The sequence below is a fragment of the Oenanthe melanoleuca genome, chromosome Z (genome assembly GCF_029582105.1).
Source record: "Oenanthe melanoleuca isolate GR-GAL-2019-014 chromosome Z, OMel1.0, whole genome shotgun sequence".
NCBI classification, from domain to species: Eukaryota; Metazoa; Chordata; class Aves; order Passeriformes; family Muscicapidae; genus Oenanthe; species Oenanthe melanoleuca.
Genome location: NC_079362.1, coordinates 67,557,539 through 67,572,914, shown reverse-complemented (window position 1 = coordinate 67,572,914; position 15,376 = coordinate 67,557,539). Strand labels below are relative to the sequence as shown.

Here is a 15,376-nt window from a genome sequence, read left to right as displayed (position 1 = left end):
TAACTTTGTTCTTCACAGTAGTCATTTTAAATAGACATGATAAAGATCCCAGCTGCAGCAAAACTGCAGAAGACAGAAACACTTTCACTCTGAATTGCTATGTTTCCATTCGTATTCCTGTCTGGTTATTAGAATATCTTCACTGCAGTTTCTAGCTTTTGTAAGGTAAAGCAGTAGTTGGTGCAAGAAAGACCAATATACAGAGCATATATGAGTGTATGTATATATATTTATATATACAAAAGAACTACATATGGTTTATATGCTAGTAGAGTGTGTGTGAAGTATTTCTACTGCCTTCCAAACGTTTGAGGTTCATAAGTCTATATTTACATAATAATCATAAGAATATAATAGTTAAGTATGACTTCATAGCATGACTCTATGCCCTTTCAATAATATTTAGTATCCTGCTCAGTTTTTTTACATGTGCATGTTGTTTTGTGTTTTTCCAAGCCACTGTTTTTTTCTGATGGACTTCCTTATTCTCTCATAGTCCTGCTGGCAGTAGTAGATACGGCTCCTCTTGCAATGTCAGCCAGGAAAGTTCTCACCTCAGTGAGCTGGAACATTCCCATGAAAGTGCCCATGGCTCTGAACAGGAAGATGATCACCAGGAAAGGCAGTCGAATCACTCTTACCACAGTTCAAGCAGCTACCAGAAGGACAGTCAGGCGTGGCTCAAGGAGCAAGAGGAGCCTCATGGCAAAGGGGAGGAGGAGAAGGTCTGCAAAACTGAGGAAAAACCTGCAGACCATTCTGCAGCTAAGTTACCTCTGGAACTTGAGAAACCCAAGGATGTTGATGCAGGAGTCCAAATGAGGTAGGTGAAACTATTGCCAATTTATTTTTAGCTAGTTCAAAGAGGATTCTTCTATTTGCTGTTTCCCAGGGCAAATTATGTACATTATTCTTTCAGCCTTTTCTGACAGCTGAGTTGATGTTCCTTATCCATGAAACATCTGTTGCAGAGGACCAGTTACTTATGAGACATTGGCTACACTGAAGCTATGTGTGCAAAGAGGAACACTTGCTAAAACTGTGGAGTTTTTTTGGATATAGAGGGGAATACCACCTTGGAGCTCATTTGCTGGATTTTCTGTTTCTGGTTTGATGAGCGTACTCTGGCCCCAAAATAGCTGCTTCCATTGCTCATGTGGGATCAAGTTTATGCTTGAGCAGTCAAGGATTACGTGTTTTCATGGTTAGAGCTTCACTAGTTCCATTCTTGTGTAGCAGACTACCACCATTAGAGTTAGTGTTTATGTAGTTGTAGGTTGTAGAGAATTACAGCATGAATAGACATGTTGTTCTGACTCACTGTGGCAGCTTTTCTTGTCCTTGTGCTTTGGCTTTCCAAGCTGTCAACAGTATTGAAAACAGGCTTCAAAAGTATTTCATCTAAGTTTGGGGGAGTGGAGTACTGGGTTTTGCATAGGTTTTACAGAAATTTCAAATTTCACTACTTAAATTTGGGAGTGACATTTTTCCTTGAGGTAATCAAGTCATTGCAGCCCCTGGATGTGGTTTTACTTTCATAAGAAAGAGGGAATTTTTAAAATCTGATTCAGTTAGATCCATGGGGAGATATCTTCCTGTCTGTACTCTTGGGGGGTACAGCTGGTGTCACCGTTCTTGGATGATAGAATTAACCACAGGAGTTCATGTGTAGGCAAGCCTTACACTAAAGATGAAAAGAGGAAAACAAGACAAGAAAAGTGTTAAACTGTTTTTAAACTCTGATTCACTTTCCTCTTTTCCTTACAGAGCAGCAGGAGTCTTGTCCCAGAATGGCTGGCCTATATTTGTTCACAGGAAAGGTTATTCACATAGTCTATTTCAGGCTAATTTAGGCATCTAACTTGGATGCTCCTGCCTCACTGGCTCCCTTTCTCTCCACCCTCAGGCAGTGCTCTCCTGTCTCCATGGAGCAGGCATGGAACTGAGCTCTGAGTGTGGATCTCTAGAGCTGCATCTGAGCAAGACCTGTAGCATGGATGTTGGTCTTACCTATGGGGATGTTTTATACAGTCAGTAGTGTGGGGTGGGTGCTTTGCAGGCAGGAAAAGGTGCTTGTTTTTGTGATTTACACCTCAGCAACATCCAAAAACGGGAATGCAACCAAAAACCCAAGGTATCACAAGGTCAGGGATTGCAAGATGTGCTGTGGGGCACTGAGGTGGAGCATTCCTGACAGACCTGCACGTCCTCTTGAAAAGCTGTAGGAAAGAGTGGAGTGACAGAGGTTCAATGCACAGCAGAAGCTCAGGACTAAGTCCTGTTGCCAGTGTTTCCAGTAAAGAGGGGGCTATAAATTTGTAGCAGGAGGAGTAGGAAGGGACAGTAGCTAGAACGGAACTGAATGGAGTCTTCCATCCACCTCTTTGTGTCCATAATTAGGATACCATTGTGTTGCACTGGCTTGGTCTGGGGTCATAGACTGCTTTCCTCTTTTGCAGAAACATCATCTTCCTCCTGGGTTTGGATTGTGTACAGCTCCTCAGTTTCCAGGGTGGCTCCTGAGTTTAAGGAAACCTCTGCTTGAGCCTCTCACTTCCCAGGGCACATGAACAGCTGTGCTGACTGGAGCCTGTTGTTCCATCAGAGCTGAAGCTGTAATTGAATTATGTGCTTGAATCTTTAGTGCTACAGATAAATGTCTTTCACGCAGTGATTTCCTGTTTCTTGCTTTCAAGCTACCAGGGTGACATCGGGCCACCACCATTTCCTCCAGCAAGAGCCCATTGGATTAGAGCCATTAGCAAAGTCCGACTGCAGCTTCAACAGGTAGGATGGTGTATTGCTTTGCTCCTTTTCTGAGCTGCTGTGGCTCAAGGTTTCACTTCTTCTTCACTGCACCTCTTGATGTTTTGCAGGCAACAATTTTATCCAATGCAGGACTGCAGCATGTTGTGGTGGTTTTAGAGCTCTCTGATTCTACCAGACGTTTTTAATATCACGTTTTTAATATGTGGAACTATATCAGAAGCTGAGAAAGTAGCTCTGAATTTGTTAATAATAATGGTGCCTAGGACTTAAATGGTTTATTCTAAATTGTTTGAAATGGAGACTTTTTCTCAAGGCAACTTGAGGATAGCTTGTTCGTTTAGTAGGAGTTATCGGTATTATTTGTCGTGCAAAAATGTTCCTTGGGAAACTTTGCATCAAATATTTTTATATATACTTATTGAAAGTGGGTGTATAGTAAGCCTTGGTATTTCCATCTCGTGAAAGTAAAATTTAAAAATAAATAGTCTTGATTTGGGAAGTCAAAAGGAAAAGGTTGTGACATTTTCTATAACAGTATAAACACTCTTGTTTTAGAAAACAGTGTTTCAGAACCAAAAAGGTTGGATTTTAAAGAAAATTCTTTTGGTTTTATCCATCTGTATGCCCACAGAAAGATAACATATGGTGTTCATGTTCCCTAGAATTTGCCTGCTACCCCAAGTGCAGAGTTAATATATTTTACTTAGAAGTACTCTTTCTTCTAGAGATGACTTGTCTTGTTTTTCTAAAGAGATTTTACAGTATCTGTCACAATCAGGGTTTTCTCTTGTGGATTTTATCCAAATTTTTGAGAACTGGTTGTTGTTGCTTTGCATCTGGGGAAGCAAAATAATTTTTCTCTTGTCTTATCTGGATTTTAAATGGTTTTTCATGTAAAAATGACTTCTGAGCAGAGAGGATTTGGATCAAAACCCTTAGTATGACGTGGAAAGTGAAGAACATCACTGGTATTTAAAAAGAAAGGAGCTTCTGCTGTGATTTTGCAGCATATGCAAACAAAACAGTGTAGTTCTGTGTCATATGAAAAACAAATGCGTGAATGGGACAAGAGATTCAACAGCACCTATCCATGGGTCTCTCTCTTTTTCTGAGAGGGTAGAAGGTCCATGAGGTGGTTCAGCATCATTTTGTGATTCTGCTGGATTGAAAGGATGACATGCTTTTTTGAGATGATTGTACTGAAACTGTAGTTTAGTTTTGATAGCGAAATGTCATTATTTGCTTTGCCTTGACCACTACTGACAACGGTTGATAAAAAATTCCTTTGAACCAAAAAATGTAGGAATTAAGCTTTCCAGGAGCCTTCTTTGGGGCTTTGTTGCCTTTTCTATGCAAAGACTTTTCCTTACCTCTGCTCCAGGTCTCTCTTGTTCCATATAAATCCATGTCTCATGATTAGGACAAGGAATATTGGAACAGTATAGGGCTACTGCAAAAACAGGACAAATCCCCACTTGCTCTTCTTGCATTAACTAGATGACCCTCTTTCTTTTGGTCTTTTTTTGCCAGGATTTTTAGGCACTCTTCCATCAGCCTGCCTTTTTTTTTTTTTTTTTAATTCTTTTTCCTACTCATTTCTTTGTTTTCCCTGAAGTGCAATGTCCAAAGCTGAATGTAGAAATCCACCTGAGAGCCTGCTTATGTGCACTATAGAGCAACCCAGACTTTGTTCTCCTGCCAGTGGTCCCGATATCTCAAGATATACTGGCTGTCCTGCTGTGATGGTGCTTTTTTTATCACAGGCTACCACTGATGCAAAGTTAGCCTTTTACACTTTCCAGAGCTGAGGTTCCTTCTGAAAAAGGATTTTGTCTGTCATTGCATAGCCTATCTTTGTGTTGGATTACAGCTGAATATGGCTTTGCACTTGTTTTTACAGAATTTGGCTTTTTTTTTTCATTTTGTAAGCACTTTGTTGTCTGTTTCTTCCTTGCCTTTTACACGAACAAATCATTCAAGTTGTCTGTGACGAAAGTCTCTGGTACCAAAGCTGATGGCCTGTGTGCTACCAGAGTTGCCTGAGGGATCTTGCTTGATACATTAATTGAATTTGGCTACCATGATTATAATTTTTTTACCAGAATGTTTGCATCTATTTTAACAGCTTCATCCAGATTACAGGGTATAAAATGTCTATTATTCTCTTTCTACCCCTTGGAATAATTTAGCTTGTCACAGAATGAAGTTAAATGCATTTGACACAGTTCTACTCTTGATGATACCATGCTCACAGTTATTTCTCTCCTTTTCATGTTCTAGAAGATTTGCAAGTAATTTGATTATTTGTTCCAGTCTTCAGTCCTCAGGGAACTGGTGTGTGTGTGTGTGTGTGTGTGTATGTGTGTGTGTGTGTGTGTGAAGTTAGTGCTTTTATAATTAGACAAGGCTTTCTCTTACTATTTTTAAAGCATAAATACTTGCTTTGCCTTTTTCAAATCTTCATTTTGCTTGTTTCTCAAGTTCTTAGTGATTATCAGTGTTGCAGCCTAGAACCTAAGGATAAACATTTGTCAGAGCCATCTGTCTGACTTACCAGATAAGGTGGTTATTTTTTTCAATTTTTTTTTCTTTACTGCAGCCTCTTTTTTATAACTTTCTAACCTTTTTTCCTTTAACCCCCCCCTTACAGTCCAGTATTAATTCTGTCAGCTGCCTGACTGTGCTTGTCCCTTCCACTGAAGACCTGAAGCAATTAAGGCATCAAATTTCCAGCCTTCTTACTGCCATCTGATGATACCTCTGTCTTTCAATAAATGGCATCCATCCTTCATTTCTCATATTGTGTGTTCATTGCTAGATATTTAATTTTGCGCTTCAGCCTTTTGATTCCTTTCCTGTGCAATAATTTTGTCCTTAAAAACTTCCTTAGGAAGAGAGTTCAAGCCCTCCTAGGGGGCAGGAGGTTTCTCCACTGAGGCAGGTTCTGATGGTAATGCTGTTTCATTAGCTGTTAACAGCTTCCTGAACTCCCTGGGCCTTTATGCCTCTTTCTCTTGAGCTCTAGACACTGACTTTCTGCGTTTTTATTAGTTTCTGTTCTTGAATCATGCAATGTTTTCCAGCTTGTCTAATTCCTTTCCTTCTAAGATATCATGGTGTCTCTCACAGTTTCCTCAGATGCTTTTGCATCTCAAATATGCTTGATATGCATCTCACTTATGCTCAAATCTAGAAGAGCATCTCTGCTAGTTGCTTTCTGTGCATGTTGAGTCATCAGCTTGTTCATAGATTTTGTTTGAAGGTCAGTGATACAAAGACAGACGTTCAGATGAGGATCAGAATTTTAAAGGTCCCTGTGGTGATAGTCTAAGCAGGTAGCTTACCTTGGTAGCTAGAAAAGATCATGTCTCATTTCTCTGGTCACTGTATTAACACCTTTCCATCTTCTGTCATTACCTAGGAGCTTTCAAGAGGACTCTCCTTTGTTCCAGCACTTCAGAGCAGGTGGTTATGTCCTTAGTGTTCATAAGAGAGGTCTCCAGCACATTTCTGTGTTCCTTTTTCTCCGTGTGCTGTAACAATTAATGAATACACACAGAGCTCCACCTCACAGATCTGGGGGGCTGGACTCCTATCACATAGCTACTGAAATGATTCTTGCAACCCTTTATTAGTGAGCTGACTGAAATTTGAAAGAATAAAGAAAAAGTCCAAAAAAGAAAAAGACACCCAAAAAGTTTCCGTATGTGATGTGATTATAAATCCTCTGACAATTCAGCCTCCTACCTGGGAAAAGATTAATATTCATGTGAATAATGTACATGCATCCTACATTCTGACCATGAGTCAGAAAAATGTATTTTAATTAAGACTTGACAGTTACAAAATGGCACAGGAATTTGTAATTGTGCATGTTAAAAAAACTTTGTTGTAGCATGCACGTACGTTTTGTTCTTCACTTCTGCTGTTTCTCTTGTTCTCTTTCTCTGTGAAGAGGAAACTTAATTATGCCAGAATCAACTAGGGTTTTCAGCCCTGCAAGGAATGACTCAGTAATCCTCACCTTCACACTTAGAACTTGGACTACAAAGAGGGATTAATTGATAGCTCATCTGCTGCAGTCCCTCAGTGGGAGCTTCTTTTCGAGAAGAAGTACAAACACATAGCTATTACATCTTCAACTTGAAGCCCTCAGTAACTGAAATTGCCTCCAGCTAGGGACGCAGCTGTGTGACTTCTAAAATTATACAAATTTGAATCTGACTTTTGTATGACAGAAGAATTGGCAGACCAGAGAAGAGCAGAAATTCAGTCAAATCATCAAATTACCTGTCTTACCAACTCTTTCAAGTATATTTAAATATTAGAAGAGGGTATGGAATCTGGGATTTTCTCCACTTACACTGAATTTGTTGAGGGGGGAAAAAGTCTTATGCATAATTTTCCTCTTTTATGTCAGCATATTAAATACATCAATCTTTGCTTTTGTGTCAAAACCAAAGTAACAGGAGCAGTGTTTCCTCCTTTTTTTTTTTAATAATGCCATTTTATACCAATTATTTTGATTTAACCTTTGTCTTTCCCCGTTAAATGTCACTAGTCTCTTCTTTTTGACTGATACCTAGTCAGATCACATACTGAGATGGCAGATGTAGTTCATGACAGTAGTTTCCTGTAATATTATGATCACTTGCAGTAATGGGGACTAAAGGGGGTATTCCTTTAGTGTTACAGGTACCCAGTCATATCCTTAGTCTGATTTTCCCATGCTCTATAGCTTCACCTCTGATCAAACCCTTGCAAATATTTAAGAACCATGAGTGTCTCAGTTTTAAAAGCTGGTCCTGGGAGTGTGCTGTGTTGCTGATTTTGTAGTGTGAAGCTCTATTTCAATTTTGAGAAAGCAAGCTGTTGGTGCAAAGCACCACTATTCCCTTCATAAGCAATACTGGGATGCCCTAAGGAGTCCTTGCTGCACTTGAACTCATGATGAAGAGACCAGCAGGGTCTGGTGCCAGTTTTGGTTACAACTTTGATTGTAAATTTTCGTCCTGTCTCTTTGTGATTGAAATCAACCCCCATATTGAACCCAGGCCCTCTGATCAGTAAAACCAGTGCATCAGCCCATTGGTTAGTGGAGAACAAACTGCTTTGAGCCAGTCAGCAAAAGACTGGAAGCTGTCCCTTTCCATCTCTCATGGATTTTGCAGTCCATGCAATAAGTTGCTTTTGGCATTTTATTTCCCTTAAGCTTTGTTGCCTAGGTGTCTCTTTATCAGTCCCGTGAAGATGAGTAAGCTCTGCATTTTCAAAGCCTCCCACACAGTGGCAAAGAAGCAAACTGAAGCACTGTGACTCCAACAGAGAGTTACTAGAAACTTCTCTTGATGCAGAAAAAGTATGTCTTCAATTAAGTATCTTCCTTCTTCTCTATCTAATAATCTATAGAGCTTATCTTAACCTCCACCAAAATATCAATATTTGTGCTCAGGTGTCGTAGGGTTCGGTGTTGGTGAGGATCTGTAGAACATTCTCGTGGTCCTGAATTTGCCCTTCCTACCCTCAGGTGGAGATCCTGTTGGTCAGGCAAGATCTGAGGGTTGCTGCCAGCAATACTGCAGACTGTCTGGTGTAAGGTGGCTATGGTAGTCAAATCCTTTCTGCAAATGCAGCTTTTAGATCTCTTAGGGATTGCACAACAACAGTTATGTAGAAAGCATTGAGATAAAAAAGTAGTGGAGACTTGGCTCTCTCTGTTGCATCTGAGTTTGCAGGCTGGCAAGTCTTGTGAGGCTCTCCAAAGTCCTTTGTGCCCTTTCTGAGGCAGCTTTTACTCTGGGGTGGTTCCCTGGTCTTTGAAGAACTTGTGCCCATTGTTGCTTCTCTGTCAGGAACCATTCAGCTGACAGGCTATACTCAAACGAGGGAAAGCTTCTTTCTTCTCCAATTGTCTTAAACAAAATACCTGCATATTCATATCTGTTTGGGATAAAAGCCATTTTTATTTATCCTTTCTGAGTTTCCCTGAGACCTGCTGTAATTTTTAATGTGCTTTACAATGAACATAATATTAGAGCAAAGTAGTAATTATTTGTATGTACACACCAGAAAATAATGTTGTGCCTTTATTATCTGCTGTTGTGATTTTTGAGCAACTGTTTGATAACCTTACCTCCAGTGGAAAGGATCAGCAGCCTTTCCCGTTGTAGAGTAGTTAAGACAAATGCTCTCTTGTGAAGCAATGTGCAGTGTTTTCCATGATGACCACAGCAGCTTGGAGCCTGCTCAGTTACTAACAGGACATTCTGCAGACTTCTCTGAACATATCAATATATTGATACTCATCTCTGTTGATCTGTATCCCTTGGCATGTTGGGCATCAGTCCCCTTCAGTTTTCTCCATATCTTCTTGTTGCTGGTTAGAAAAAAACCAAACAAATTCAGGGGATTTTGCTTCTCTAAAGTTGTGCTGTAAACTGTACATATCTGTAAGTTGAAATTGTTTTGAAGCCTTTAAATGGGAGTCCAAGATTAGTTTGCTTTTCTTCCAAAGTTTATTCCATTTTATATCCTTAAAAAGGAAAGAGAAAGTGTTTGTGCAGCATCTGGGGTATAGTTTACCAACATGGTGTGCTCCACAATCAGGTACATCTCTTTCTTTGTGCACATTATGTTCAGTCTGGCTGAACTCTTTGCTTCTCTAAGGTCATAATGACGATGCTGGTTGCAAACAGAGTGTCATTATAGCTATTTTTTTTTTTTTAAGTATGTATGTATAGAATAAGGGAGGAATAGGACTCTTGTTCCTGATCTCAGTAGTGAGTGACTCTGAGATTCTAACCTAGGTTTGCCATGTTTTAGAAAGGTGCATTGACTGCAAAGATGTAACTCTCCTTCAGGGAGTGACTCCACTCCCTCAACTGTTTGGACATCTTAGACCAGAGAAATATTCAAATTTGTTGTGGTCCTGTAAAGTGAATTTTGTGTGACAAGCTGGTGTTTTCTGAAGGAAGAGGTACCTTGGTCACCTTTCTTCCTCCCCATGCAAGATAACCTCTGCTGATCAGAGAGCAAGATGTGGGTGGCAGCAGTACACTGGCGATGTGGATAGATGACTTTTGTCTTGTCTCCTAGATTCTTGGTAAGTCTGTGTATCCATGATTTCTGTCTTTTTTTTCTGGCAACATTTCTCACAAGCTATCAGGTCACAGCAGTTTCTGTGGTGGGTATGTCCAGAAGTGACCTGGGTGTGGCGGGCTGAAGGAACTATCTGTGTGCACATAGTAGCTCATCCCTCTAAAATGGGGTAAACTACAGTAGGCTCTTTTCTCTTGTCTGATGCTCCCCAGCTTGCATTCACATTGGTACCAAGACTCTTCCAAAAACCTTCCTGGCCAAGTGATTGTGTTTTCTCAGGACGTGCTGCAGTGGTGAAGCTTTCAGTAAAAATGAAACTCAGATTTGTATGAAAAATGAACCAAGTCCTCTAAGTAGTATATACTAAATGCCATAGAAGAACACTAGAAATGGAGCTGAGACAACCATTGCCACCTTATGCAAAAGCTCCCCTCTTTGCACCTTGTTTTGGGAATATAATGACAAACAGAATTACAGCAGTAATTCTGCTGATAGAGGTCTGATTTGGAATGGGGCTCAGAAACCTCTGGTGTCCATGACACTTGTGCGTGGTGCTTATCAGGAATAATTGTGAGAGTTTCATCTGACACTGGAGTAAACCAGTTGCCTCTGCTCAAAATAGGGGTGCAATGGGAGAGGTGGGTGGGGGGACTCCTACCTGCCACATACGCAGCCCTTAAAAATAGCACTGGCTGTTGGGAGAGCCAGACTTCACACTCTTATTTTTAAGGATCTGTGTGGGAGGAGGGGATATTTCCCAGTTCTGTGTATTACTGAAGCAATCTGTACAAGAAATGCTGCACCAGAGAGATAGCAATGGGCTTCAGCTTACAAAGCACAAGAGTTGAAGAAAAGATGAGTTAACCAGCACTGAGAGCATCCTAAACAAAGCAATAACTATTCATACAATGTTAGCAAATGCATTGAATAATAACATAACTCCGTAGGAAAAGCCAGAAGGTCAGAAAAAATGGGCTAGGACTTTCCAATTTTTTGTTTTAGTATTGCTTTTCTCTCAGTTGTTTCTTGTTTTCCAAGCTGTGTCATTACACAACTTGTTTAGATGTAGGGCAGCCTTGCCTTGCATGCTTCTGAGCCAATTTTTGGAGTCAAGTACAGGTAGTGTAACTGAATTCTTCTAGTACCGTGCATCCATATTGAAGTAAGGTGATTGCTTTGTTCCCCTCTCCCCATTGTAAAAGCAATATTCGTAAGTCAAAAAGCTGTTAATATTGCATAATAGAATGCCTGAAGATGTCAGTACTCCAGTTCTGCATGGTGCATAGTATGTATGCTCATAGTATGTACATAGTGTGTAAAATCAAATCATAGAATCATAAGATGGCTTGCATTAAAGATGATCTAAGTGCAACCCCCCTGCCATGGCCAGGGACACCTTCCAATAGACCAGGTTGCTCAAAGCCCCATCAGCCTGACCTTGAACTTTGCCAGGGATGGACATCCTGTGCCAGTGCCTCACCACACTCACAGTGAAGAATTTCTTCCCAATATCTAATCTAAACCTATTCTCTTTCAGTTTGAAACCATTTTTCTTTGTTCTGTCGCTGTGAATTGTCCTTCTCCATCTTCCTTGTGGGCTCTGTTCAGGTACTAGAAGGCCACAATCAGATCACTCTGGAACTTTCTCTTTTCCAGGCTGTACAATCCCAGCTCTCTCAGCCATGCTCCATCCCGGTGATCATCTTTGTGTCTCCTCTGTGCTCACTGCAGCAGGTCCCTGTCCCTCCTGTGCAGGGACCCCAGCTCTGGCTGCAGTGCTCCAGGTGGGTCTCACAGAGCAGAGCAGAGGGGCAGAATCCCCTCCCTGCCCTGCTGCCCACGGGGCTCTGGATGCAGCCCAGGACACGTTTGGCTCTCTGGGCTGTGAGTGCCATGGCTGGGGCATGTCCAGCCTCTCACCCACAGCACCCCCAAGTCCTTCTGGGCAGGGCTGGGCTGGGGCTGTTCATGCCCAGCCTGTGCTGATACTGGGGTTGATCTGACTCAGGTGCAGCACCAGCACTTGATCTTGTTTAACCTCATTATGTTCCCATGAGCCACTCCTCAAGCTTGTCCAGATCTTTCTGGATGGCATCCTGTCCTTCAGGTGTGTCAGCTGGGAACAGAGTAGCATCTTTGTTTTCTGCATAGAATTCAAGCAGTTTTTGTGATGCAGCAAATAAATGCTGCCTATTAGGATGTACTTCTTCCTGAGTTAACTCTTATTGAGTTAACAAGAACTTTCTTTGCATCCAGAATCATTTCTCAGCATTCAGATGGGATTTTTAAGCCATATGATAGACACACACATATTGCTTATATTTAATCTGGACAGTTTCATGACATTGTGGAGGACTTAATCAAATGAGCCGGATTTGGGTCAAACTGTGGGTTCATTTCTATCGCTTTGATGGTTAATGACTGACCCTTTCAAAAAGGCTTTTCGGTGGTTCCCAATTGGTTTAATTTGAAATCTGGAGGTGGTAGAGCTGGGACCAGTTCTTCCTCTCCTTGGCTTTTGGATCTGTAAGAAAAGGCCTGCAGCCTTTTCTGGCAGTCTGTGAGCTGAGTTTGTAACACACCTCCTCTGCTGAAAGGCACTTGAGAACATCAGTGTATCAATATCTATTACGCAGGAAGAATTTCCTGAGGTTGTTGACAGCTCTATCCTTCATGTGCTGTAAAACTAAAGATAATTTAGGCATAAAGCTGGGGTGAAATCCCAAATGTAGCTTGAGATTCTCAGCTGTTGCTCAAGTGTGCAGGTACCAGATGCTGGAAGGGCTGAGGTAAATCTGAGTGCCAATTTACTGGGGTGCTCTAGACAGGGAGTCTCTTGCTGACTGGGTGGTTTTTGCCTTCAGGTTTGCAGAATGATGTAGTAGCAGGTGAGCAGTGGTGCTGCCCTCTGGACTATGGGAGTATGTGCTCAAAACAAGAGGATCTTGTTTAAGCTGTGTTTATGCATTGGATCAGTAAGAGAAGACAGGGCTGTTCTGGGTAACTGTAAATTCATTTAGTCTGCCCTCACTAGTTGAGCTGTAGAAATAGTTACAAAAAGAAAACCTTACTGCTGGCAAATGAGAAATTAGTAAAATTAATTGCTTTGTGCTCCATGCTACACTGTGGCAAACAAGGTAGACAATAGGTCTCTTCTGTCTGTATTTCTGTACTATTTCTAATATGATATGTAGGAAACCATCAAGTGATTTGGAGAAAATGGGGACTATTGCAAACATTAGAGAATACAAGTTAGAGAAAGGCCATCAAGGCAGCCCAGGGTGGGAAGGTGCTGAGGTTGTGTGAGATGAGACCAAACAAGTATGGCTCAGCTTAATAGACTGGAAGCTGAGAGCAGATGTTGCTGCCATGTAATAGAGCATGGGAGTAAATATGGGCAAGTTCACAGCTATTTAAGTGAAAGGTTAGTGTTGGCACAAGAACAGAAGGGCATAGGAACAAACCCAGGCTAGAAATCAGAAAGTGATTTTTCTAATTGTTAGTGAACAGCTTCCAAAGTGGTTTCTTTGCCCTTTCTAATTAATCTAAAACCAGGTCTTTTTATGAATGCTATTATATGACAGTTGCCAGTGGGAGCAAAGAATAGGGGCTTCATCATCCAGACAGCCTCTAAGTAGGCTGTCAGAAATGTCCATGGAACCACAGCCTCCGTCACTGTTCCTCATGGTGTGGCCTCCCCGTGTTCACTCTGCCCACCTGCCTGCCTTTGCTGTCAAGCTGCCACATTGCAGGACCTTGTGGGTTTCTAAACAGAACCAGAGGTGTGTAGGAGAGGTATTTGCTACTTAGAAGCTCTCACAGAAGTGAAATTGTGAAAATCATGTTGCAGCCCATGTTGGCTTTTCCATAGAGTTCCACAGCAGATATTAAGGATGCTAGACTGCTTGAGGAGTTTCTTGAAGAATGGGTATTCTTAGTGACTCATGCCTGGTAATGAACCTGTTATAGATACAATTCTGTTTTCTGACAAAATGTCAAGTGGTTCAGAAAATGTGGTACAGTTTGTAAACAGGTTTGTTCTTAAATCAGATTTATAAATTCCCCATGGGATTTCAATTTCTTACTTAGGCACTAAATTGCAGTTGAACTCATAGTCATTAAAAGATTTTTAAAAGCTAGCACTTGAAAATTACTTTATAGGAGACCTTGAAAAGCAATAGACACCAAATCAGGGACATGCACTAAAAAGGATATAATAGATCTGTCCATCTAAGAGTGAATTTAGATAAATCAGTTCAAGACTCAATTCATTTAGCCTCACTTTGGTTAATACTTTATGTTTTTGCATACAAGAATATTTGAAGTACAAATAGAAATTGCTATATGTGAAAGATCAGTTTATTTTAACCATGTCTCCATCTGGGTTTTATTTTTGTTAATGAGTCAATATTCACCTTGTATTTTAAGATAACAAACACATTTTTGAGAAACTGTTATTGAGAATCTGAGAGTGCTAAATTTTCATGCAATTTATTTATATTTTTCTATTTTTATTCAGTGTATTATGTTAGTGCAGCAGATTGAAATTCCTGCAAGTTTTTTTGTGGTATCTCACGTAACGGGTACTTGAGGGATCCAGTTTTGTCTACACAAATACCTATGGATTGGCTGGTGTATTCACTCTGAATTTGGTTATGTCTAATTTAAGGAACTCAATTTAAAGCGAGTACAACTCTCCATATTTTGTGACGTGGATACATGTTACTCGTCCAAATTACATCACTCTATTTTTAGCTCGCAGTAGTAAGTAATAGCTTGTTAATATACAACTGTTCACAGCTGCCAGAATCATCCCTTTTTAATTGTGCCTTTACACCCATTTCTGTGGGAGGGTGGAATAGTTTCAGTGACCTGGGGACACTGAACAATGGCAGCAGCTATTGGAATAACCCCACCATACCAGTATCTTAGTATGTTTTGGTCCAGCTGTGCTTGCCCCTCCATCACATGACTTTTGCCAGAGGGATTAATTGACCTCTCAGTGACTTTACAGAGGTCAGCTGTGTTATCAAAGCCTGGTTTGTAGTGCAGTTTTCATCCTCTTGCAGAGTCTTTCTTAGTCCTGGCATTTTTATTTTGTTTTTGCATTAAATTTCTTCCTCTGCCCCTCCCAGTTAACAGAGCAGGCTGACTGGATTTCCAGAGCCCCTTAATTCAGGCCCAATGTGAGCCTGTCAAGTGCCTTTACTGGAGGTGTGAAAAGTGTGTCTGAGTTTATTAATATGGGGTCAGTTGCTGGAGTTGGCTTTGTCAGACCCCTGATGTGGCAGTTCTTTCTTTATCGTTCAGTGTCTGTGTTAATGGTGTCCTCAGAGACTGGCAGAGGCTTATATGGGGTTCATAGCAAGTATTTGAGGGGCATTTGGGTTCATTAATCAAGTACTGCCTTCTGGAGGGAATGTAAATATTTTATATATATATATATATATACACTCAAAATTATATAAATATTACACAGAATTATTCCCATCAAGAGAAAAGCATATTA

At 40.8% G+C, this 15,376-nt stretch overlaps 1 protein-coding gene across 5 annotated transcripts in view; it reads left to right on the top strand.

Annotated features, from left to right (window-relative positions):
* Positions 1 to 15,376, top strand: part of UNC13B (unc-13 homolog B) — a 206,493-nt gene that overhangs the window by 75,794 nt on the left and 115,323 nt on the right. For all 5 annotated transcript variants that reach the window (XM_056514073.1, XM_056514072.1, XM_056514076.1 and 2 more), the window contains 2 exons: positions 497 to 823; positions 2,697 to 2,787. In XM_056514073.1, coding sequence (XP_056370048.1) covers positions 497 to 823; positions 2,697 to 2,787 — 418 coding nt within the window. The remainder of the gene's footprint in view (positions 1 to 496; positions 824 to 2,696; positions 2,788 to 15,376) is intronic.